We start from the raw sequence: 24031 nt of genomic DNA on the forward strand, positions 1-24031 counted from the left end.
CTAGATTATCTGTTAAACATTTGGCAGCCACTGCACAACATACTCTTTTTCTTACTCATGTTAGGAGAAATTACACTAGGTGAAAGATATTCAAATTATAAAGTTCTGAACCCATATTCAGTTTTTAAGAATAGTCTGCTTTTGTAAGTGAGACAATTGGGTTAGAAACCTACCTACCTATGGTGTTTGAATCTAGCATTAGCTACAGTACACATTATTCATGGGCTGTTTATTTACTATTATATATATATTTATATTATTTACTATACCTATAAACACCTATTCCATTTAATCAGTAATACAGAAACAGTCTTGCACAAATTGTCTTTATTGTCTGATAAGGTTAGATTTATTTGATACTTCCAGTAAAGATATACTGGCACACGAGGTAAATTGCAGTGCAGGGTGACCCCTTGCTGTTTATTTGTGCGGACGTGCGACGTTTCGGGGCGAGCCCCTTTCTCCTTGAGAAAGGGGTTATGACTCTGATTCATAAGGATTGCCCCTTGACGATAACAAGTCACATCGCAGACCCTAACGGTCACTACTTGCTGTTACAGGGCTCATACGTTGGTACTCCTATAACTTTGATCAATGTGTATGTTCCCAATACCAAACAACTTCGTACGATACGCAAAGTTTTGTCACTGGCAAACCAAACATTCCTCCACGATTCTACTAATAGGGGGTGACTTTGGTTTTCTCTGAAATAGTGGATAGAGACATCTGCCCCTCACGCACTTCCCCGGTTCCACGGCAGGCCAAACAATTCGGCACTGTTATTAGATCCAATGCCCTGTTTGATGCGTGGCGTATCGATCACCCTAGAGACCGCAGATATACCTTTTACTCCTCCCTTCATCAGACCTCCATGAGACTGGATTATTTTTTTGTATCCCAAAATTGTCTGAAATATCCAACCACCACTTCTATCCAGGCTATCTCATGGTCGGACCATGCCCCCATTACTTTAAATATTTCGTGATTCCAAAGCAGCCTCACTGGAGATTGAATGAAAAAATTCTCAACGACCCTCACACTAAGGAAGTCATTGAGAATCATCTGAAAGAGTATTTTGTGCAGAACAGGGGGTCTATAGATTCCATAGCCTTAACTTGGGAAGCCCATAAAGCTGTCATTTCGGGGTCACCTTATCTCAATCTCTACCACTAGGAAAAGTACTAGAAGACAACAAATTTACAAATTGGAATCCAAATTATATCAATTAGAATCTGCAGTACACCATAACTCAGACCCGGCACTGATGCAAGAAATTTGCACTTTACGCACCTCTTTGAAACAACTTGCCCTGCTAGATGCAGAGAAAACACTGCTTTGGACTAAGAGGAAATATTATCAAATGGGAAACAAGGCCCAAACTTTACTAGCAAACCAATTAAAAAGGCGAGCCAGGCAATCCCAAATTTTAACGATCTGTCCCAGCAACGGGGAGGCTACTCACAATCCCACTCAAATTTCACAAGCTTTTCATTCCTATTATTCCACCACCCTCCCAAGCCACCGATAATAAATCGCAACATCTTGCTCAGTTCTTAGAGGGGTGCCGCTTACCCAAACTGACCGAGGAGGACCTAGAGAAATTAAATAAGGAGATTACGGGGGACGAGGTTCTTGCAGTCCTCAGAGCTATCCCTCTCCACAAATCTGCAGGGCCTGACGGATTCACTAATACATATTACAAAGTCTTTAGGGATACCCTTGCCCCCATCCTGGCTGAGCTCTTTAACACCTTCCTGCAGGGAAAAGAACAAATTCCTACCTCTATGCTTTCCTCATACATAACGGTACTTCCCAAGGAGGGCAAGGATCTGACACAGTGCGGAAGCTATAGGCCTATAGCGCTTTTAAATAGTGACTTGAAAATATTCACTAAAATATTGGCTCAGCGCCTAGCCCCACTCTTGCCCAAACTGATAGATTCTGATCAAGTGGGTTTTGTGATGGGAAGGCAAGCAGGTGATAACACTCACAGAGCCATAGATCTTATAGATATTATTCAATCACAGGGCACTCCATCTGTTGTTTTGAGTTTAGATGCGGAGAAAGCCTTCGACAGACTGGATTGGACATATATGACTAGGCTACTCCAATATATGAGATTCCACGGACCTTTCCTCCAAGCTATCAAATCATTATACACGACCCCTTCTGCCTATCTGAAATTGAATGGTGATGCTGGCATGCCTATCCATATTAGGAATGGTACACGGCAGGGCTGCCCACTTTCTCCTCTGCTTCACGCCCTCAGTATAGAATCGTTGGCTGCCAAAATAAGGGACCACCCAGACATTGCAGGAATTACAGTGGGGCCCGACACATACAAGATATCACTTTTCGCTGACGATGTCCTGCTCACTCTCAGTAATCCCTCTATCTCCCTACCTAATCTACACCACACATTACAGGAGTATAGCTTAGTGGCAGGATACAAGATCAACTGGGCTAAATCTGAGGCTCTCATGTTTCACGTAGGTGGTCAAGCTAAGGGGGCTCTTCAGGAGACTTTCCGTTATAAGTGGCAGACATCACACATAAATTATCTAGGAGTAAAACTGACACCACATTATCGCCAGCTGTACCAAGCGAATTTTGTGCCTCTGGTTGATCGGATTCGGAAAGACATGCAGGAATGGGGGTCCCATAATATATCTTGGTTTGGGCGTATAGCCGCAGTCAAAATGACAGTGCTTCCTAAACTTTTATACTTGTTTGAAACCATACCAGTTCACATCCCTGTCACTAAATTAGGCCATATTCAAAAATTGATACTTAAATACATATGGGGTGCGGCAAAACCAAGATTGCCACGTTCAGTGCTCTTAGCAGGGCGGCATCAGGGGGGCCTTGCGGTACCAGACATAAGCAAATACTACGAGGCTTCACATCTGCGCCAAACTCTGGCCTGGTTGCAACCTCAAGCGCCTACTAAGTGGGCACAATTAGAAGCCACATGGACCCTCCCCTACCATATAAGCAACCTGATCTTAACTAACCACCCTAGAGTCCAGCTATCAGCATTGGCCCCTAAGCCCATAACTTTCACCCTCTCGATCTGGAAACATTGGTTAAAGAAATATCGGATTAGCAAATATCCTTCAACCTTATTGTTGTTCTCTGCTAATCCGGACTTCCAGCCTGGCCAAGGGCCATCATACCAATTGGATTGGGCGGCGCATGCGTTTAATAGGATAAATGATTTTATTAACCCGCTGAGGAAGCAGTTATACACATACGACGGATTGTTAAGAAAATGTAACTGAAGCACGGGGAAAAAGATGGAATATCTCCAGATTAAACATTACATTACATCTTTGTTTGGGCAACGTTCCCAGATACAGCTGTCTCCATTTGAGAAAATATTAGGTAGCGGTTTCCCTTACAAGGGGCTGATCTCACAATTATATTGCCTACTCAATGCCATGCCGGACGAGCCATTCCCTAAGCACACTTATATGCAATACTGGGAAAAAGCTTGGGGGAAGGAATGGTCCCATTCCCAATGGGGAAGGATGTGGGAGAACGCACGGAAAATGACGGCGTGTACCCAGCAGAAAGAGAGTATTTATAAAATGATGATGAAGTGGTACCTCACCCCGGACCGACTCTCTAAAATGTTTGCTCAATGCAGTCCTATGTGCTGGAGAGGTTGCCAACAAAAGGGCACTCTATTTCATGTTTTATGGGAATGTCCGAAACGAACACATTTTTGGGAAGATATTATTAAGCTGATAACGAAGGTTTTTAAAACCTCTCTGTATATTGAGATGCCCCATTTGTTGTTAGCCCTCCCTGTCACTGGTATAGGCAACGCTGGTCAAAAGTGGGTTAACCAGGTGTCGACGGTGGCAAGGTTGGCAATCACCTCCAAATGGAAGTCCCCTGCACTTCCCACTATTTGGGAGGTTATTTCTAGGCTTGAGAGTAATAAGAGATTTGAGGAAATTACCTCCCGAATAAGTAACACATTGCACTTACATGAGTCTGGGGTAACTGGAACTACTTCCTAACGACTGCAGAAGCTCACTCTTACGATAGCTGATGATTCATTGTGTTTGATTGTATAGGTGTAAAGGAATGGCTCCCTGGGCTAGCTCCACCTTGTATACTTGACGGCATCTCGTAGGGCTTGCTCTTATTTTTTGTTAACCACCCCCACTTGTTCGCTGTCTATGATTTTTCTTTCAACGGATATGTATTGAATGTAACCAGCGTTTGCTAGTAATATTCCATTGTTACTTACCTTAGCTACCTGGCATCATTGGAAATGTCTGTACTGTTTTTATGAAAATCAATAAAATGCAAGTTACAAAAAAAATGCAATTCTGGGATACCTGGTAGACCGTATGAGCCTGGCTAGAAGTGTTCGCTTCTCTTCGTTTGTAAACTTCATAATGCCAGGGGTCTCAAATTTTTGTCGAATCCACTGGCATTGTTCTACATCATTGATAAACATAAACTCCAGCCCAATGTGTTGACAATATGAATTCTGAAAGGCAAAATCCCATATGTGAGATGTTAGTGGCAAGTATGACAAAACTAGCAGAAAAAAACATATTTACACAGATATGTATTGCCACTGACCTACATTTGTCCTGTTTCTCCTAAAGGATATCAATTTATAATAAATGATTGCACCTAAAGGTCATCAGCTAAAGTTCTTCTTCTGAACACACAAAAGCCCAATTTACCTCCAATCTTCTGATAATCTCTCGCAGAGACAGGGTAGAATCGGTTCCTCCAATATATGTGGTTGTTGGCAAGCGGAAAACTTTGTCCAGATCTCCTTCATGCAACCCATAAAAGCCTGAATACAAACAAGAATACAATCTTTAGTCACCAAAATGTCCCAAAATAGCACACATTGTATAATTTTTTGAGCAAAGCTGTCTGCTTAAATTCACATCAGCAGAGAAGAAAAAGTTAGATGCTGTACCTTATCCTTCGGGATTTTCAGCCTAAAGTTACTGTACTTCAGCCGTCCAGCAGTGACAACTCATGCCTCTACAAATGCCCTACATTGCAGCCCTTGTTTTTTAAGCACGAGACACGGCATCAACTCCAGTATTGCAATAGGTCATTCCCCATCCTCACTTATGTATACAGGTGTATTAGTATAGCTTCAGGAGAAGCAACCTGTGAGTCCTTAGAAGTCCATATTCCCCATTATGGGATCTGCTCCCCCTATTGTTAGGTCCCCATCATTTATCAAACTTTTGTAAAGTTGTGTAAACTTTCACAGCCTTCAGTTCTTCTTTTAATAACCTTAATAGAAATAGAATATTTGATATTCAAAGAGATGTCAAGATGTAAAGCATGGACTAAGGTATCAGCTAAATTAAGCTACTTGTGAAAGGATTCTGGAAGATGTAGTTCATCAGGAGATACAGAGGCTTTGGTTGGACTAGTAAAATTGCAACCCTTCTTTAAAGAGCGGTTTGCCAATAACAAAACAGCATTCAGTATATTTATGTAGCATAAATGGAAAATGAAACATCAAAGGCCAAATTTAATCCAGTAAGAGACATGGTTGGGAGGGGGAAGAGAATGCTGAAAGGTCCAGGTCTTGAGAGTTATTATTTCAGAAAGAAAAGTAAAATAAAGGAAACACAGTAAGGTCAGATCCTAATGGAAACTGACTGAACTTGACAGTTTAAATACACTATGAATTACTGTCCTCTTAAGAGGGAGCACAAAGCGATCAATACAAAGAGGACTATCTCGCAGTTTCTGTATTTAAAATAATGAATATAATAAGCAGAGATGACACTGCACATATTCCATTAGGAGTAAAGTGCAAAAATGTTCTATATAAAGACTTACAATCATTATGATGGTCTATGGAGGCGCAAAAAAGAAATGTAAGGTCAACTGCCTGTTATTAACAAAATTAAAGACCTCTGAGGCATAAACTGTAAAGAACTGCACTATGGCTAAAATATGTTCCCCACATGTAATACTAGATGCTGAAGGGCATTTCTCTGTCAGAGCATTCTGTTTAGAAGAGGCAGGTGGCAATTTTACTTTGCAGTTCCCAAAAGAGCAGATCAGTGATTAATCCACTGTATTGTGACTCAGGGAGGTCTGGGTTAATTTCCTCTCTCATGTTTTGTGACCCTGAGTAGGACACTTATTTTCTTTATTTTCTTTGTGCCTCAAACACTGTGACATGTACTATAAGCTTTAAATGTTTAAAAGCATTTCTTAACATCTCTGCAGAATACCAAACCTCCACCAAAGATTAAGCGCAAATAGAGTCTACAGCCTTTGCATATTTACATTTCGAGTTTTAAAATCACAAGGACGAATAATCAGTTTTGCGAAACACTAACGATTCAACCAGATTCCAAACTGAAAACTCATTTAAACAGCTAGGGAAATAGCAGCTGCTAAAAAGCAACACATGTACACATATATATATATATATCGTAGGAAGAAACCAGCTTTCCCAGGATTTTAAAATAGGAAAACAAACATTTTCATTATGAAATGGACATTATTATCTAAACCAAGATCTTGATAAAAATCTTGTTTTAGACCAAAACATCCATTTCATAATCATTTTTATTTTTATTTTTAACTCCTATTAGTGCTGGTTTCTTCCTATAGTTGATGTTGAACTACAACTTGGATTTTTCTTTTGGAGTTGTATATATTTGAGAGTTGCTTGAGACACAGTAAAAAATCAATCTTTACTACTAGTTCTGATGTGCCCTTGCCCTAACAGCACATGCAAGTAACCATTCTTTATATTTTAAAAAGCATTAATCATTGTGTTCCAAAACCATTCAAGCCTGTGATACAATAATAATGATTTCATATTTGCATTTTCAGAGTTTGCGCAATAAAAGACAAGAGAAATTAGAACATGGAAACATTGCAACCGTTCGAGAAACTGGAATTTATTTTTTTTCTTTCACCTGAAATGGGGTAAATAAGCGTCATGTTCTGTGTCTCTAAGATCACTTATCAATCCAAGCAGTCAGGAATAAAATCATATATCAAGCATTTAAGCTTCAACAGAGATTAAATTGGTAAAATGAAAAACAACAAAGCTTTTGAAAGTGTTGTAAGAAGCTAGAGCTCATTAATCCATGGCTTTATTATGCGCAATCCCATTCAGCCGGTGCACATCATCAACCTCTTCATGACAGATGCAATAGCTTACATTCAGAAACATAGCCATCAATCACACTCCGGCTCCTCTGGAAAAGACAGTTCTTAGCCATGACAGATTACAGTAAGAAGGCTGCAGACATCTAGTTGTTGGATGGAGACAATTGGTATTAACAGAAAATAAAACCTATTTAGAAATACATATACCTGTGTACATATACAGTTAGGCCCATAAATCTGTGGACAGAGACAACTTATTTTTAATTTTGGTTCTGTACATTACCACAATGAATTTTAAATGAAATAACTCAGATGTGGTTGAACTGCAGACTTTCATCTTTAATTCAGTGGGTTGAACAAAAAGATTGCATAAAAATGTGAGGAACTAAATCACTTCATTTCAGTAATTGGACCATTGACTCAAAGGCTATTTCATGGGAAGGTGTGGGCAATTCCTCCGTTATGTCATTTTCAATAACGCAGATAAAAGCCCTGAAATTGATTTCAGGGGGGGTACTTGTATGTGGATGATTTTGCTGTGAACAGACAACATGCGGTCAAAGGAGCTGTCCATGCAGGTGAAACAAGCCATCCTTAAGCTGCAAAAACAGAAAAAAAACCCATCTGAGAAATTGCTAAAATGCGTGGCAAAATCTACAGTTTGGTACATCCTGAGAAAGAAAGAAAGCACTGGTGAACTCAGCAATGCAAAAAGACCTGGATGTCCACAGGACAGTATTGTAATGGAAAGTGAAGAACTTACCCCACGGGACATCCAAGATGGCGACCTCCTGCTCCACCATGTGGCTCTTCCTGGTCGTAATATGACTGCGTCAGAAACGTGTCGCCCCAGGATTGGTCGCCGGCGACGGAATGGACGCCGGCGTCAGAATGTGCGTCAGCGTCAGGACGCCAACGGGAGGACGCCGGCGTCGGCGTCATGACGTCACTGCGTCAAGTTTTGGCGCCAACTTTGGACTATTTATTTCCAATTGCCCTTTCTGTCCTTGCCCAATTATAGGTCTATCTTGTATAGTTCCTGGGTGTGATTCTTGATATTCTGCTTATTCGTGTACCGACTTCTTGCCTGTTTTCATCGATTCTGATCCTTGCTGCCTGTACTGACCATTTGCCTGATTACGACTATTCTTCTGATAAATCCTTTTGTACCGCGAACTTGGTGTTGTTGTCTCCTCCTTGGTCCACACTACAACAGAGCCTTCGGGCCCTGACAGTATAATTGGGCCATGGACCCCTCTGAGGAGCCCCAAGTTCCTACTGATGTCGGCAGAGCCGTTCGTGGATTGGCTTCCCGTATGCACACCTATGAAGCCCAGCAAACCCACTTCGGCCAGGCACTTGAAGCAATCCTGGAGAAATTATCTGCTTTATCTCCTGTGGCTCCAGTCCCTATGCCGGTTCCTGCTACTCCGCTCCAGGTTTCCGAACCTCGCATCCCTGCACCTCCTCTGTATAGCGGTGATCCGGAATCATGCCGTGGTTTCATCAACCAGTGTGAGATCCAATTCACCCTGCTTCCAGGTCAGTTTGTCTCGGAGCGAGCTAAAGTGGGCTATATTATCACCCGCCTGCAAGGGAAAGCTCTGGAGTGGGCTTCTCCTCTTTGGGAGAAGGAAGATCCGGTAATCGATGATGCCAAGGCCTTCATCCGGGACCTTCGCACGGTGTTCGATGCTCCAGGTCGGCTACTTCTGCCTCGGCTCGTTTATTCCAGCTGCAGCAAGGGACTCGTTCTGTTCCGGAATATGCCATCGAATTCCGAACTCTCGTGGCAGAAACTTCGTGGAATAATGACGGATACCATGCTGCCTTCTACAACGGCCTGGCGATGCGCATCAAGAACGATCTTGTATCTCGTGAGATTCCTTCTCGATGGGAGGACCTTGTTGCGTTGGCTGTGAAGGTTGACACCCGACAGAGGGAGTTCCAAGTCGAACTTGACAGGGAGCGCGCTAGGAAGTTTTCCAGGTACCAACCCACCCTGGCTCCACGCTTCCAAAGACCCTTACTTCCCAGTCCAGCTTCCAACCTTTCTCCTCCTCCTCCTGCGGCACCTGCTACTTCTTCTTTACCACCTGAAGAACCAATGCAGATCGTGCGGGCACGCCTTTCCGAACAGGAGAAGCTCCGGAGAAGGGCCGCTGGGTCATGCCTCTACTGTGGGGGAAAAGCCCACTTCGCCCAGGAATGCCCAGTGAAGCTGGGAAACTCCAAAACCTAGGTAAGCTTGGGGAGACTTACCTGGGTGGAATTTGTTCTCCTCCCCATTCCTCTGCTCAACGCTTTCTTCTTCCTGTTCAAATCCAGTTCGGCTCCAAGAAGATCCCTTCTCAGGCTTTCCTCGATTCTGGTGCTGCTGGCAACTTCATGGATCGTGCCTTTGCTGATAACCATGCCATTCCGCTCCAACCCTTGGCAACCCCTCTTCGAGTCCTGGCGATTGATGATTGTCCCCTTTCTTCTGCCATCATCTCGCAGTCTACTCAGGAACTCTCCTTCAAGGTGGGCACTATGCATTTGGAAAGACTGTCTTTTCTTCTTATCGATTGCCCTTCAACTCCCGTTGTCCTGGGATTGCCTTGGTTGTGTGTTCATAATCCGGTCATTGACTGGTCCTTTTCTCAAATTTCCCGTTGGAGTCCATTTTGTGTACACAACTGTTTACCTGCTGTTCCTGTTGTCAAAGTTTCTTCAGTATCTTCAAGTTCTTCTCTCCCTCCTGTGTACCAAGCCTTTTCCGATGTCTTTGATAAGAAGTCCGCTGAGACTCTCCCACCTCATCGTCCCTATGATTGTCCTATCGAACTTTTACCCGGCTCCATGCTTCCCTGAGGCCGCACTTATCCGCTTTCTCCCTCTGAAACTTCTGCTATGAAGTCTTATATCCAGGAGAATCTTCAGAGAGGTTTTATTCGTCCTTCTACCTCCCCTGCCGGAGCAGGGTTCTTCTTTGTTGAAAAGAAAGACGGTAGTCTGCGGCCCTGCATTGACTACAGGGGGTTAAATAAAATCACCGTAAAGAACAGATATCCTCTTCCTCTCATCTCTGAACTTTTTGATCAGCTCAAGGGGGCTAGTTTCTTTACTAAGTTGGATCTACGAGGGGCCTACAATCTTATTCGGATTCGTGAGGGAGACGAATGGAAGACCGCTTTTAATACTCGTGATGGCCATTACGAGTATCTCGTCATGCCCTTCGGTCTTTGCAATGCTCCTGCGGTCTTCCAAGAATTGGTCAATGACATTTTTCGTGATCTTTTGGGACAGTGTGTGGTCGTGTACTTAGACGACATTCTTATTTTTTCCAAAAACCTTTCTGATCATCGTTGCCAAGTGCGTGAAGTTCTTTCCAGGTTGAGGAAAAACAATCTCTTTGCCAAATTGGAAAAATGCACCTTCGAAGTTTCTTCCATTCCTTTTCTTGGCTACATCATTTCTCCACAAGGTTTTAAGATGGATCCCGCCAAAGTTTCTGCAATTTTGGATTGGCCCCTTCCTACCAGCATCAAGGCAGTTCAGAGATTTATTGGCTTCGCCAACTATTATAGACAATTCATCAAAAACTTTTCTTCCAAGATCCATCCAATCCTTGCCCTGATCCGTAAAGGGAATAAACCTCAACGCTGGCCCCCTCAAGCTCTCGAAGCCTTCAAGACCCTCAAGGAAGCCTTTTCTTCTGCTCCAATTCTTAGACACCCTGAACCCCTTCAACCCTTCTTCATTGAAGTCGATGCCTCTGATGTAGGAGCTGGAGCAGTTCTATCTCAAAAATCTTCTTCTGACAATAAACTCCACCCTTGTGCCTTTTTCTCCAAAAAATTTTCTTCCCCTGAGCAGAACTATGGTGTGGGCAATCGGGAGCTACTTGCCGTTAAGTTGGCCTTGGAAGAACGGAGACATTTGCTTGAGGGTTCTTCTATTCCGGTGACAATCTTTACCGACCACAAGAACCTTGAATTTATTCAATCCCTCAAGCGCCTCAATCCCCGGCAAGCCAAGCGCCTCAATCCCCGGCAAGCCAGGTGGGCACTTTTCTTTTCTCGTTTTAATTTTATTATCACGTTTCGTCCTGGCTCCAGAAACAGGAAGGCTGACGCTCTGTCCAGAAGCTTTGCTCCTGAAGATTCCTGCCCCGAAAGTTCCTGTACCCATTGTGCCCTCTACCAAGATTATTGCCGCCTTGTTTCCCTCCTGTGCCTCTCAGTTACTTTCTGCTCATTTTCGTCATGCCATTTTATCTCAATCTCACAGTTCCAAACAGGCCGGTCATCCAGGGATTAAGAAGACAACCGAGCTCCTGTCTCGTCTGGTCTGGTGGCCGTCCCTAAGGAAAGATGTCAAAGACTTTGTTTTGTCCTGTTCCACTTGTGCTGTTTCCAAGTCCGGACATTCCCCCCCCAAGGGTTTACTCTTGCCACTTCCCATTCCATCTCGACCTTGGACTCACCTGGCGATGGATTTCATTGTCGATCTCCCTGTTTCGTCTGGTCACACTGTCATCTGGGTGGTGATCGACAGATTCAGTAAAATGGCTCACTTCACGCCTCTTCGGAAACTGCCTTCTGCTCCCGAACTCTCTGAACTTTTCATCAAACATATATTTCGTCTCCATGGTTTTCCTGCCGAGATTGTGTCTGATCGGGGTTCCCAGTTTATTTCCAAGTTCTGGAGATCTCTTTGCAAAGCTCTTAACATTTCCCTTCAATTTTCTTCTGCCTACCACCCACAGTCTAATGGAGCCGCAGAACGGGTCAATCAGGCTTTGGAACAGTTTCTTCGTTGTCATGTGTCCTTGTGCCAGGATGATTGGTCGGATCTTCTTCCCTGGGCTGAATTTGCCCACAACAACGCTCTGCATTCTTCTTCCCAAAAGTCTCCTTTCTTCTGTGTTTATGGTCTCAATCCTTTGGCTTTTTCCCAAGATTTTCTTCTTACCAATGACCAAGCTGCTCACATGTTGGCTATTTGGCATGCTACTGCAGCAAACTTAGAGAAGAGTTCCCTGGTGCAGAAAAGGTTTGCTGATAAAAGAAGGATTTCTTCCCCTCCATACAGTCCTGGTGATAAAGTTTTTCTTTCCACTCGCAACATTCGTCTCAAGATTCCTACACCCAAGCTTGGTCCTAAATTCATCGGCCCCTTCCCTATCATCGAAATCATCAACCCTGTGGCTGTTCGTCTTCAACTTCCTCCTGAGCTGCGGATACCTAATGTTTTTCATGTTTCCCTGCTTAAACCTGCTATGTCTTGCCCCTCTTCTTCTTCCTCTCCAGCTCCTGTTTTGGTTGACGATCACAAGGAATTTGAAGTCAAAAGAATCTTGGACTCTCGTATTTCCAGGGGCTCTCTTCAATATCTTATCGAGTGGAAGGGGTTCGGTCCAGAGGAGTGTTCTTGGGTGAAAAGCTCGGACGTACATGCACCTGTCCTGGTTCGTAAGTTCCACAGACTTTTTCCTTCTTCCCCTAGCCTCGGTGGTCCTGAGGCCCCCCCTAAGGAGGGGGGTACTGTAATGGAAAGTGAAGAACTTACCCCACGGGACATCCAAGATGGCGACCTCCTGCTCCACCATGCGGCTCTTCCTGGTCGTAATATGATTGCGTCAGAAACGTGTCGCCCCAGGATTGGTCGCCGGCGACGGAATGGACGCCGGCGTCAGAATGTGCGTCAGCGTCAGGACGCCAACGGGAGGACGCCGGCGTCGGCGTCATGACGTCACTGCGTCAAGTTTTGGCGCCAACTTTGGACTATTTATTTCCAATTGCCCTTTCTGTCCTTGCTCAATTATAGGTCTATCTTGTATAGTTCCTGGGTGTGATTCTTGATATTCTGCTTATTCGTGTACCGACTTCTTGCCTGTTTTCATCGATTCTGATCCTTGCTGCCTGTACTGACCATTTGCCTGATTACGACTATTCTTCTGATAAATCCTTTTGTACCGCGAACTTGGTGTTGTTGTCTCCTCCTTGGTCCACACTACAACAGAGCCTTCGGGCCCTGACAAGTATACAAGAATAGAAAGGGGATGCACACTCAATAAAGAAAATAATACTTAGTAAACAAAGGTGGTATTTTTAAAAATTCTCTTTTATATATAGTGTATAGAAAACAGATATACATCAGACAAACTGGTATTATTTATTTATTTATTATTATTTTTCTTTATTTAGTGTGCATCCCCTCTCTATTCTTGTATATGGTTTTGGGTAGCTGACTGTGGGGTTATCCCGGGGTTATTTGCACCTCATAATTCTCAAAAAAAAGAGCTTTTTCTCCTTCCAATATTGATAAGTGCCCTCCATTAACTTATATTTGTATACGTCCACAGAACAGTGGTGGATGATTGGTGAAGAGAAATCCCTTCACAACAGCCAAACAAGTGAACAACGCTCTCCCGGAGGTAGGCGTATCGATATCCAAGTCTACCATAAAGAGAAGACTGCATGAAAGTAAATACAGAGGGTGCACTGCAAGGTGCAAGCCACTCATAAGCATCAAGAATAGAAACAGTTCTGGAAAAACATTCTTTGGACAGATGAAACCAAGATCAACCACTACCAGAATGATAGCAAGAAAAAAGTATGGAGAAGGCATGGAACAGCTCATGATCCAAAGAATACCACATCATCTGTAAAACATGGCAAAGGCAGAGTGATGGCTTGGGCGTGCATGGCTGCCAGTGGCACTGGAACACTAGTGTTTTGACACAGGACAGAAGCAGCTGAATGAATTCTGAGGTGTTCAGAGACATACTGTCTGCTCAAATCCAGCTAAATGCAGTCAAAGTGATTGGGGGGCGTTTCATAATGACCCACAACTTACAGCCAAAGCAACCTAGGAGTTTATTAAAGCAAAGAAGTGGAATATTTTTGAATGGCCAAGTCAAGTCACCTGATGAACCCAATTGAGCATGCATTTAATTTGTTGAAGACTAAACTTCGGACAGAAAGGCCCACAAACAAACAGCAACTGAAAGTCGCTGCAGTAAAAGCCTGGCAGAGCATTAAAAAGGAGGAAACCCAGAATCATGATGTCCATGAGTTCAAGACTTTAGGCTGTCAGCAAAGTATTAGAAAACAGAATTTTCTTATCGGTAAATCCTTTTCTCCCGGGCCTGTACTGTCAGTGCAGACATCTTGGGTTAATCCTGGATATCTCCAGAGGCAGGACATAAGAAAAAAACGTAAAGCCTTTAAGCTCCGCCTTAATTATCCAGCTCTGTCCTTGCCTTTTCAGTTTGCATACTTAAGCCCTGGATAGGAGAAACTTGGAAAACATGCAAGGCATAACGGTAACGACATAAACAGTCATACTTTTAACTATACAATCAATCTTATTCTTTTATATATATATATATATATATATATATATTTGTTTTTTTATTTTTTATTTGTTTTTTACTTTTTTAACTTTTTTTTTAAATATAACTGATAATTCTGGTCCGAAATGAACCTTGGCAAACCACCAACACCTCCTCTAAAAAATGGGAGGGACATACTGCACTGACAGTACGGGCCCGGGAGAAAAGGATTTACCGGTAAGAAAATCCTGTTTTCCCATGGCAGCCCGACTTTAGTGCAGACGTCTGGGGATGTTCAAAAGCCGTCTTTCCCAGAAAAAACAAAGGGAGGGAGAATTTTAAGGAGGTACTACTGCTTGCAGCACCTTTCTCCTAAAAGCTGCCTCTGCCGAGGCAAAAATGTTGAGCCTATAGAACTTTGCAAAGGTATGAACTGAAGACCACGTTGCTGCTTTACAAATCTGTTCTGCTGTGGCACAATTCTTCAGTGCCCATGAAGTACTGAAGGCCCTCATAGAATGAGCCTTGACAGGAAACTGTGGCCGTTTTGAAGACTGTTTGTTAGCAAAGTTGATTAGCTCCACTAACCATCTTGCTAACGTTCTCTTGGAAGCTGCTTGTCCCTTCCTTGGTGGCCCATAAGAAACGAAGAGAGCACCTGATTTTCTAAAAGCTGTTCACTTAAAGTAATATTTCAATGCCCTAACCACATCCAAAGTATGTAGACGTTTCTCTAACTCATTCTGTGGATTGGGACATAGAGATGGCAGTACGATGTCCTGGTTCAGGTGAAACTCTGACACCACTTTCGGCAAAAAAGATGGTATAGTCCTAAAGACTACCTTATCCTTGTGAAACACCATCCAAGGAACCTTCACTGAGAGTGCTTGTAGCTTGGATACTCTTCTAGCCGAATTGCCAGGAGAAAAACTTTCCAGCTAGAAATGTATCTGAACATTCAGCCATAGGCTTGAAAGGAGGTCCTTGTAACACCTTTAGCACCAGATTGAGGTCCCACGGCAGGGTGGGATCTCTATACGGAGGCCTGATGTGTAGAACTGCTTGAAAGAATTGTTTTACTTCAGGTTGAATAGCCCATTCAAACTGAAAAAGCACAGACAAGGCCGATGTCTGTGACCTGAGGGCTCTAATACTAAGACCCTTGTTAAGGCCTCCTTGGAGGAAACTAAGGAGTTGTTGCATAGAGCAATCTCTACAATAAATTCTGTTCTCAGTACACCAGGACTGAAAAATTTACCAAAATCTGTAGAAGGTTTCCTTGCTTTAATTAAGGTTTTTATCACTTCCTCTGAAAAACCTGTGTCCCTCCAGATCTGGGTCTCAAATCCCATGCCGCTACCCATAACATTTGCAGATTGTGATGATTGACCGGTCCCTGTGACAGCAGATCCGAACGCATCGGTAGTCGCCATGGTGGTGAGGCTGACATGTTCACCAAGTCTGCATACCACGCTCACCGAGGCTAATCCAGCGCCACTAGAATTGCTTGAACTTGCTCTTGATGAACCTTCCTTATTACCCTTGCCAACAGCGGAAATGGTGGAAAGAGATAAACTTTCCTGAACTTCCAGGGAATGATTAAGGCCTCTGTTGCCATAGGATCATTTATTCTCACACAGTACCGTGGAAGTTTGTTGTTTCTGTGTAAAGCCATTCTGCCTGGTCGATCTTGTTTCTGCTGAGATAATCAGCCTCCCAATTATCCACTCCTGGGATGTATATTGCCAACAAGGTTGAGCCCTGGCTTTCTGCCCACTGAAATATTTTGGAGACCTCGTTCATCGCTGCTTGACTCTTTGTGCCTCCTTGATGGTTCATATATGACACCACAGTTGCATTGTCGGATTGTATTCGTATTGGACAATTTCTCAGCTGATGTGACCAAACTCTCAGCGCTTTGTAAACTGCACTTAGCTCCAGAACATTTATGTGCAGCCAAGACTACAGCCACTTCCACTGTCATGTCTTGTCGTTCATTGCTGCCTCCCAGCCTGATAGACTGGTATCCGTGCTGATTAAGGTTGTAGTGACCACAGACAGCCTCTTGCAATATTTCTGTCCACCACCCGAGTTCTTCTCTTAGTTGTTTGTGACTGGAATGTTCTGAGACAGATCTTTGTGATTTCTGTTCCAATGACCCAGAAAATGCTTTTGAAGCAACCTTAGATGAAACCGGGAATATGGAATTGCCTACAGAGTCGACACCATCAACCCTAACAGCCTCAAGTAGTCCTCTGCTGTGGGCTGCACCATTTGCAGAAATAGAGTTCTGCAAACCTTGTCATTTGGTAGTGCCACCATTCTTGTCCTGGAATTGGATAAGTTTGGTTTACACCTTGCGCAAATTTTAAAACAGCGGATGCGCAAAAAACACAATGGGGATTCCACCCCAAATAGAAGTCAGTCAGTATGGATTATATGCACTTCCTATAATAAACGTTATCCCACCATCAGTTTACTATAACCCCCAAACTTAATGTCCTGTAGAATTGAACTGCATTCCCATTCCTGACTGATTGGTTTGGTAACAGGTTGCTCTTCTTGACATTGATCAGCCACCCAAAGCGGCAAAGCATACTGAGCATTTGATGCATCTGCACTTCTGCTAGTTCTGCTGTAGGCGACATGATGAGAATGTCGTCTAGGTAAGGAGTTGCTTTTATCCCTTCCATTCTCAGGATAGCTATCATAGGTGCCAATATTTTTGTAAACACCTGAGGTGCCATGGTCAACCCAAATGGTAGAGCCTTGAACTGGAACTGATCCTGGCCCACCGCAAATCGCAGGTATTTTTGACGATCCGGATGTATCCGTATATGCAAGTACGCCTCCTGCCGGTCGATTGTTGTCATAAAGTACTGTGGCTCCATGACATGGATAACTGCTCTTAGCGTTTCAAACTTGAACCTTTGCTTTTTTTACATGAACGTTTTAAGGGTTTGAGATTCAGAACAGGCCTGTAACTTCCTCCCTTCTTTTCCACCAAAAACAAATTTGAATAAAAACCTCTGAACCTGAACTGGTGAGGAACTTCTACGCTTCGGTTCCACCCGGTGCTTGGTGACCTTCTTGCATTCGAGGTATTGGGCACGCTTGGCTTTCTAGTTTGAATGTTCTGGCTGGGCCAAGTTGTTCTCTTATGTACCGCGTAGTTTGATGAATTGGTCTGGTTAAATGAGTTACGTCTGAATGGACGAAAGGACCTATATGAAGACCCCCAAGATCGGTTGGACTGTCTTCAGGACTGATCCGGACGATTCTTCTGCCCTTGTGGTAGGAATGCACTTTTTCCACCTGTTACATCTGAAATTATTTCTTTCAATCCAGGCCCAAAAAGATGCTCCCCTGAATAAGGTAGTGAAATTAATCGACCTTTTGGTGCATTGTCTCCTGACCAATGCCGGAGCCACAAAGCCCTCCTAGTGACCACTGCATTAGCCAATGATCTAGCTACCAACCTTATGATTTCCATTGCTGTCTCACCTAAGAAATCGAAAGCTGTAGCCACTCGATTAAGCTCTGCTGTGAGAAACTAATCTTGTGAATAGTGTTGCAACAGTTATTGCGTCCAGAACTTTGCGTGCCAGACCCGATGCTGCTGTGGCAGGTCTGAAAATGGCCGTTGTATTTGCACAAGCTCTTTTAAGTGCTTTCTCCATCCGCTTGTCCATTGGGTCTCTGAATGCCATAGCATCTGCAGTAGGAAGAGTTGTAAATTTAAACAATCTAGAAACCGCTGAATCGACCCTTGGTGGCTTATCCCACTTAGGTTTGTACTCTTCAGGAATAGGGTATTTAGTAAAAAATCTCTTACTAATGTTCACTCTCCTTTCTGGATGACTCCACTCTGAATCAATCGTTTGAGTAATAGATCTAAAGACCAGGAAGTACATCTGCTTTTTTGGTTGCAAACCTAACACTCTATCTGCCTTAGAAGTGGCTGTAGTTGTGTCTTTTATCTCTAGAGTCTGCAGCATATATCTTAAAAGGCGTTTAACCTGCTCCTGCTGGACAAAAACTGGCCCTTCTGAATCAGAATCTGAGGAATAAAATTCTGAAGATTCCTGCGACTGGTCAGAACTTCTGGATCTAGACAGGTCTGATCTAAGAGAAGAAGAAGAAGGGGATCTATGCCTCCTTTTCTGAACTGTGTGCTGCTGGATCCACTGATGAACAGCCGTTTTAACCCATATTATTAGCTCAGAGAACTGCTGTTGTTGTGATGAAGAAGGCCCTGCATGCGTTGCATCCTCCTCAGCTGATTGCCATGGAGGTGAGTGTTGCGCCAGAGGGCAAGCATCCTGGGTTAGCAAGGGAATTGGTTCAGGCAGCATGAATGGAGCAGCCTCTGTATCAGAACTCCCTTTTAAACTTGCCCCTCTCTAAAATTTCACTGCTGGTGGAGGGCTGACTACCTTGAGAGACAACCTAGTGCGCCTAGATTTAGTTCAGCACTTTTTGGCCTTTGTCTCTGCCTTATCCCTCTGAGGCATGTCTTTAATCAGATCTAGCAGAGTGTCGGGTAATATAGGAACCAACATACTGACTGTAGAGACTTAACCTTCTCTCTCTGCCAAAAATCCACACTCACTGTGGAATTGCTGTACTTCATAGCGTGCTCAACCCTGCGCACCCAGGCCACTTTAACGCACTAGCGTCCACCTGAAGTGAACCAAAACCACGAGAGTTGAGTCTCCAGCGTAACTACGCTAGTACCGCCCAGACGCGCACTTCCACGTTCCACTCATACCGGAGAGGCAGTTTGCCGAAAAAGCAGCTTCCTGACCTGCTGCCACAAACAGTGCCGCGTCTGACAGTAAGTGCCGCTCTGAAATACGAGGTACTCCACTCCGCCGGAAAGACATACCAGGGGGCAAGGAGCAGGGGACGGGTGGCATCCGGCCGAACTCACCTTTAGTAAGCTGCACAATCCTTACCACTCTGTAAGGCAGGGGTCCCCAACCTTTTTTTACCTGTGAGCAACATTCAGATTTAAAAAGAGTTGGGGAGCAACACAAGCATGGAAAATGTCCCTTGGGGTGCCAAATAAGGGCTGTGATTGGTTATTGGTAGCCCCTATATGGACTGACAGCCTACAGGAGACTCTGTTTGGCAGTACATCTGGTTTTAAGCAACCAAAACTTGCCTTCAAATCTTGAATTCAAAAATAATCACCTGCTTTGAGGCCACTGGGAGCAACATCCAAGGGGTTGAAGAGCAACATGTTGCTCATGAGCCACTGGTTGGGGATCACTGCTGTAAGGCATAACGTCCCAGACCGGCGACCCTTCCCCTGCCATCAGTAGGGGGAATTTGCCTATTCCTTTAGCCCTCTGTCACCGGAGGCCAGAATTCTGCTGTCCCCACAGGACTGTCCTTGTATCGACATTAAGATAGCAGTATAAGCATAAACTGAATCACTGCATCAATACACCTCTTCATACATCCTGGGCCTATCTGACTGGCAAGGAGGGAGAGTTCTGCCCAGTCCCATAGGGAATGGACTCCGAACATTCCCTGGAAATAAAAACTAAAATAACTCGCTACTCTCAACTAATTACAAGGGAATTAACCCTGGTCCTACCTCCTAACAGGACAAATGAAAAAAACTGAAAAGGCAAGGCCAGAGCCAGATAATTAAGGGAGAAGGCGGAGCTTAAAGGCTTTAAGTTTTTTTCTTTTGTCCTGCCTCTGGAGATATCCAGACATCTGCACTGACAGTCGGGCTGCCCTAGGAAATAAACATTTTATTTTCAGTTTTTTAATTTGTCTAATTACATTTGAGCCCCTGAAACCAAGGGATTCTGTTAAAAAAGGCTTTAGTTCCTCACATGTTTATGCAATCTTTTTGTTCAACCCACTGAATTAAAGCTGAAACTCTGCAGTTCAACTGCATCTGAGTTGTTTCATTTAAAATTCATTGTGGTAATGTACAGAACCAAAATTAGAAAAAAGTTGTCTCTGTCCAAAGATTTATAGGCCTAACTGTACATTGGATTACTATTACAGTTTTCATTTAATTGCCTTTTATGGTTCAAGGTGGGGTGCACCTTCCTAGTACCCTTTTTCTACTTATTTTTAAAATATTAGGAGTAGCACAAAAAGTAAACGGTATATGAAAAAGTGTGAATTTTCCATCTTCTTATTGCTGGAAGGATTTGTTTTATTTCACAATTGACCTAAAATACAGATTGGAAGCGTTACTCTGTGTATGAAAATCTTTGTGTGCATGTAACGCACTTGACACCAACAGTGGAACCAGAAAAGTAAAAAAACATCTACCAGTGAACAGAGCAAATACAGTTCTAGCTGTGTTAGCTATATAGCAGCTCATGTAGAAGCAAACAAAATGGTTCAAATCAAAATCAGGCATAACAGTAGGATAAAAAGTGGAAACTCGATACAGTTATTTGATTCATGAGTTAACTTGATGGTTGTGCCTTTTTCATCAAACTTACTTATTATATTAGAGGCAAATCCAATTTTTATTATGTTACAGGCAAAACCAGAAGTTCAGAAGACTGTTTTCCACATCCTAAGACCGGGGGTTCCCAAACTTTTTTAAACGTGAGCCACATTTAAATTTAAAACCCATTGGGGAGTCATACAAGCAAAATCCTTTGGGATGCCAAATAAGGGTTGTGATAGGTTAAGTGACAGTCCCATGTGGACTGATAGCCTGCAGGAGGCTCTGTTGGAGAAAACCTGTCTTTATGCCTCCAAAATGTAATTTAAGACAAGAATTTCAAAAAGGCACTTACCATGAGACCACTGGGGGCAACATCAATGGGACTGGCTCATGAGCAACTGGTTGGGGATCACTGCCCTAGACCATGTATAGCAGTGTACCTACACACAATTATAAACAATATGCAACCAGTGACCAATGTTTTCTCTAATCTCTTCTCAACTATGTGCACCAAAAAATTCTTTTGTGTGTACATTTTAAACTTGTGTGTGCATTTTTAGAAACTGTGTTCTCAGGCCATTCTTTATGCGCATCACAATTAGTTGTGTTCACTGGCCCCAAAATTTCATGTGCACGCACCTGCACAGAGTTTAGAGAGAGAACATTGCCAGTGACCATACTGTGTCATAACTAGTTGTGCACATATTTATTTTTACCAATCTTTTAGCAAATACAAGCTGAGCAGACAAAAATCTCATAATTAAAAATACAAAAAAAACCTACTTGTTCTCAGCTAGCCTTACATCTTACATTGTTTTTATGTTATAAAACGGTGAAATAGATATGAGCTAATGAAGGAGCCACAAAACAAGGTAAGACTAAATACAGCACATATTTATAATGCATGGCAGCTAAATATTGTGCCTTTTCCCAGCACAATTCTGTAAAGGATTTGCTCCCACTCATTGCAAGAAGGACTAATTTACTGTCAGTACAATCATAATCCAGCACATACACAGAATAAAAATAAATTAAGCAAAGTAAAACAAACCTGAAACACACTTGCTGGTATAATTATATGGGTGTGTAAAAAAATAGCTTTGAAATACACCAGAGTAACATGATTACACCACACAAAATTATATGCATCATAAGCATCACTGTATGCCACATACAATATAGAAACAAACTAGTAGCACACTGATTATAGTGAAATAAGTGATTTGTTGTTTATTTTAGCCCATGTACATAAGGGCAACGTTTCGGACCCCACTGGGCCCTTTATGAAGCCTTGATAAAGGGCCCAGTGGGGTCCGAAACGTTGCCCTTACCTTGTATGTACATGGGCTAAAATAAACAACAAATCACTTATTTCACTATAATCAGTGTGCTCCCAGTTTGTTTCTACATTGTATGCTGAACCTGTTGGGCAGGAAAGGGTCATCCAGATTAAGCACCTGATACCCGGAACGTGGTTTACTTGAAGGGTTGAGCACTTACAATCATATATATTCCTATAAAATAATTCATTATTTTACACAAAAATCTATTCAAGTTATACCAAGTCTAGAGTGGTGTAAAATAACCGTGTGACAGTGTTATTCTATCATAAAATATAACTGAATATGTCCGTTAGCTCTTTGGAATGGATTATTTCCATTATTGCAATGTATGTCCCTACTTCACATACAAGGACAACAATCATGCTTCATTAAAAAAAATCATATTTTGCCCCATCTTTTACAACTTTTGGCTTAAAATATTTGACAGTATGTTACTGAAAGACAGTGTAATCAATGGTAACTCACCAAAGTTACCATGAACCATCCACATAGTAAACATTTGTACAGAATTTAACTTAGCAACTATTACAACGATACACACATAAAAGCATTTTGCAAATTCCTTCAGCTAATCAAAACCCTAAATTCTTACCTAGTTTATCAAGTGTTGTGATTAGATCAGAAGGAACAAATGAGTCTAAGTCTGCATCTAAGATTCCTAGTGGGTCCAGCTGTGCAACATGATGTCCACGGATCTGTCCAAAACACAGAAATAAAAGCAGAAGTCACTACAAAAATGCTCGGCACTTATTGTGTAAGTAAGTAAGTGAATGATCAATTAGCAACAATATAGGTTAGTTTTATGGTAACTAACTTCACATGTTCCCACCCCATCATGGTGATTATAGTCATAACAGTACTGGGTGCTTAAATGCAAAAGTAGTTTCACTGTGTATTTGTATACTGCTGAGATGACAATAAAGTTTACTTTGACTTTTGAGTTATGCCTTCGCTTTCATGTCATGCCAGTCATAGCTGGCACAGCTAAATTTCCTAACATTTGTCCCATTCAGAAAAAAATATAAATGCATCTTTATAAGAATTGTACTGCCCAATTTACTAAAGGAAATCTAGCAATAAAACTTTTTAGATTTTGTCCTATAGCAATACTAAAATAGGGCTGCATTTTGTAGCCCCAGGGTACCCACAAACAACTACTGTGGTTGTCACAAACTGACTCTGGTCACCCCAAGGCAGCTTGCATATAGTCACTTCACCCCCATCATTGTAGAAGCTACACTGCTTGCCTTTCACATGAAGCCTCATAGTCTCAAACACATATCTTCAAATTCAGCAAACTTATCTTCATAGAGGGTTAGCAATGAGACACGAGTAATGGCAATGAGTTAAATTATACAATTATTGATTCGGTATAATTTTGGCGAGTCGACATCAGCAAATTGCCTAATAATTTGCAACAATTTAATCTGTTTTTCTCTGACTGAGAACTAATTTTCCCTGGATTGACTGGAATTGTGCAATACAAATTAGGCTATAAAATGTAATCAAACCAATTCCAGAATCTCAGTAAGTATCATTTTGACTTCACTGGAAACACCCAGTAACTAATCGAGCCAAAAGTAAGGCCTGTTTAATGAAAAAAATCAAATACATTTGCAAATGTTTATTTTCTTAAAAGTAAATAATGCTGGCAGTGCTTGTTCAGAAGGCAAGAAGCAATCAACATTGACACTGTAGCTTTACACCTCCATTTGAAATGTTGATTTAGCCCTAGTTTTTGATTTAGAGTGGCTTCACTCAATTCATCATGATGACTCCAGTGTCAACCTCACTTAGCCTTAG

At 42.6% G+C, this 24031-nt stretch overlaps 1 protein-coding gene across 1 annotated transcript in view; it reads right to left on the reverse strand.

Moving 5' to 3' along the window:
• Positions 1-24031, reverse strand: part of ogdhl.L (oxoglutarate dehydrogenase like L homeolog) — a 154175-nt gene that overhangs the window by 95767 nt on the left and 34377 nt on the right. Inside the window, 3 exon segments of the mRNA NM_001094077.1 lie at positions 4353-4507; positions 4710-4825; positions 22821-22923. Coding sequence (NP_001087546.1) covers positions 4353-4507; positions 4710-4825; positions 22821-22923 — 374 coding nt within the window.

The sequence above is a fragment of the Xenopus laevis genome, chromosome 7L, assembly GCF_017654675.1.
Source record: "Xenopus laevis strain J_2021 chromosome 7L, Xenopus_laevis_v10.1, whole genome shotgun sequence".
In the NCBI taxonomy this organism is placed as follows: domain Eukaryota; kingdom Metazoa; phylum Chordata; class Amphibia; order Anura; family Pipidae; genus Xenopus; species Xenopus laevis.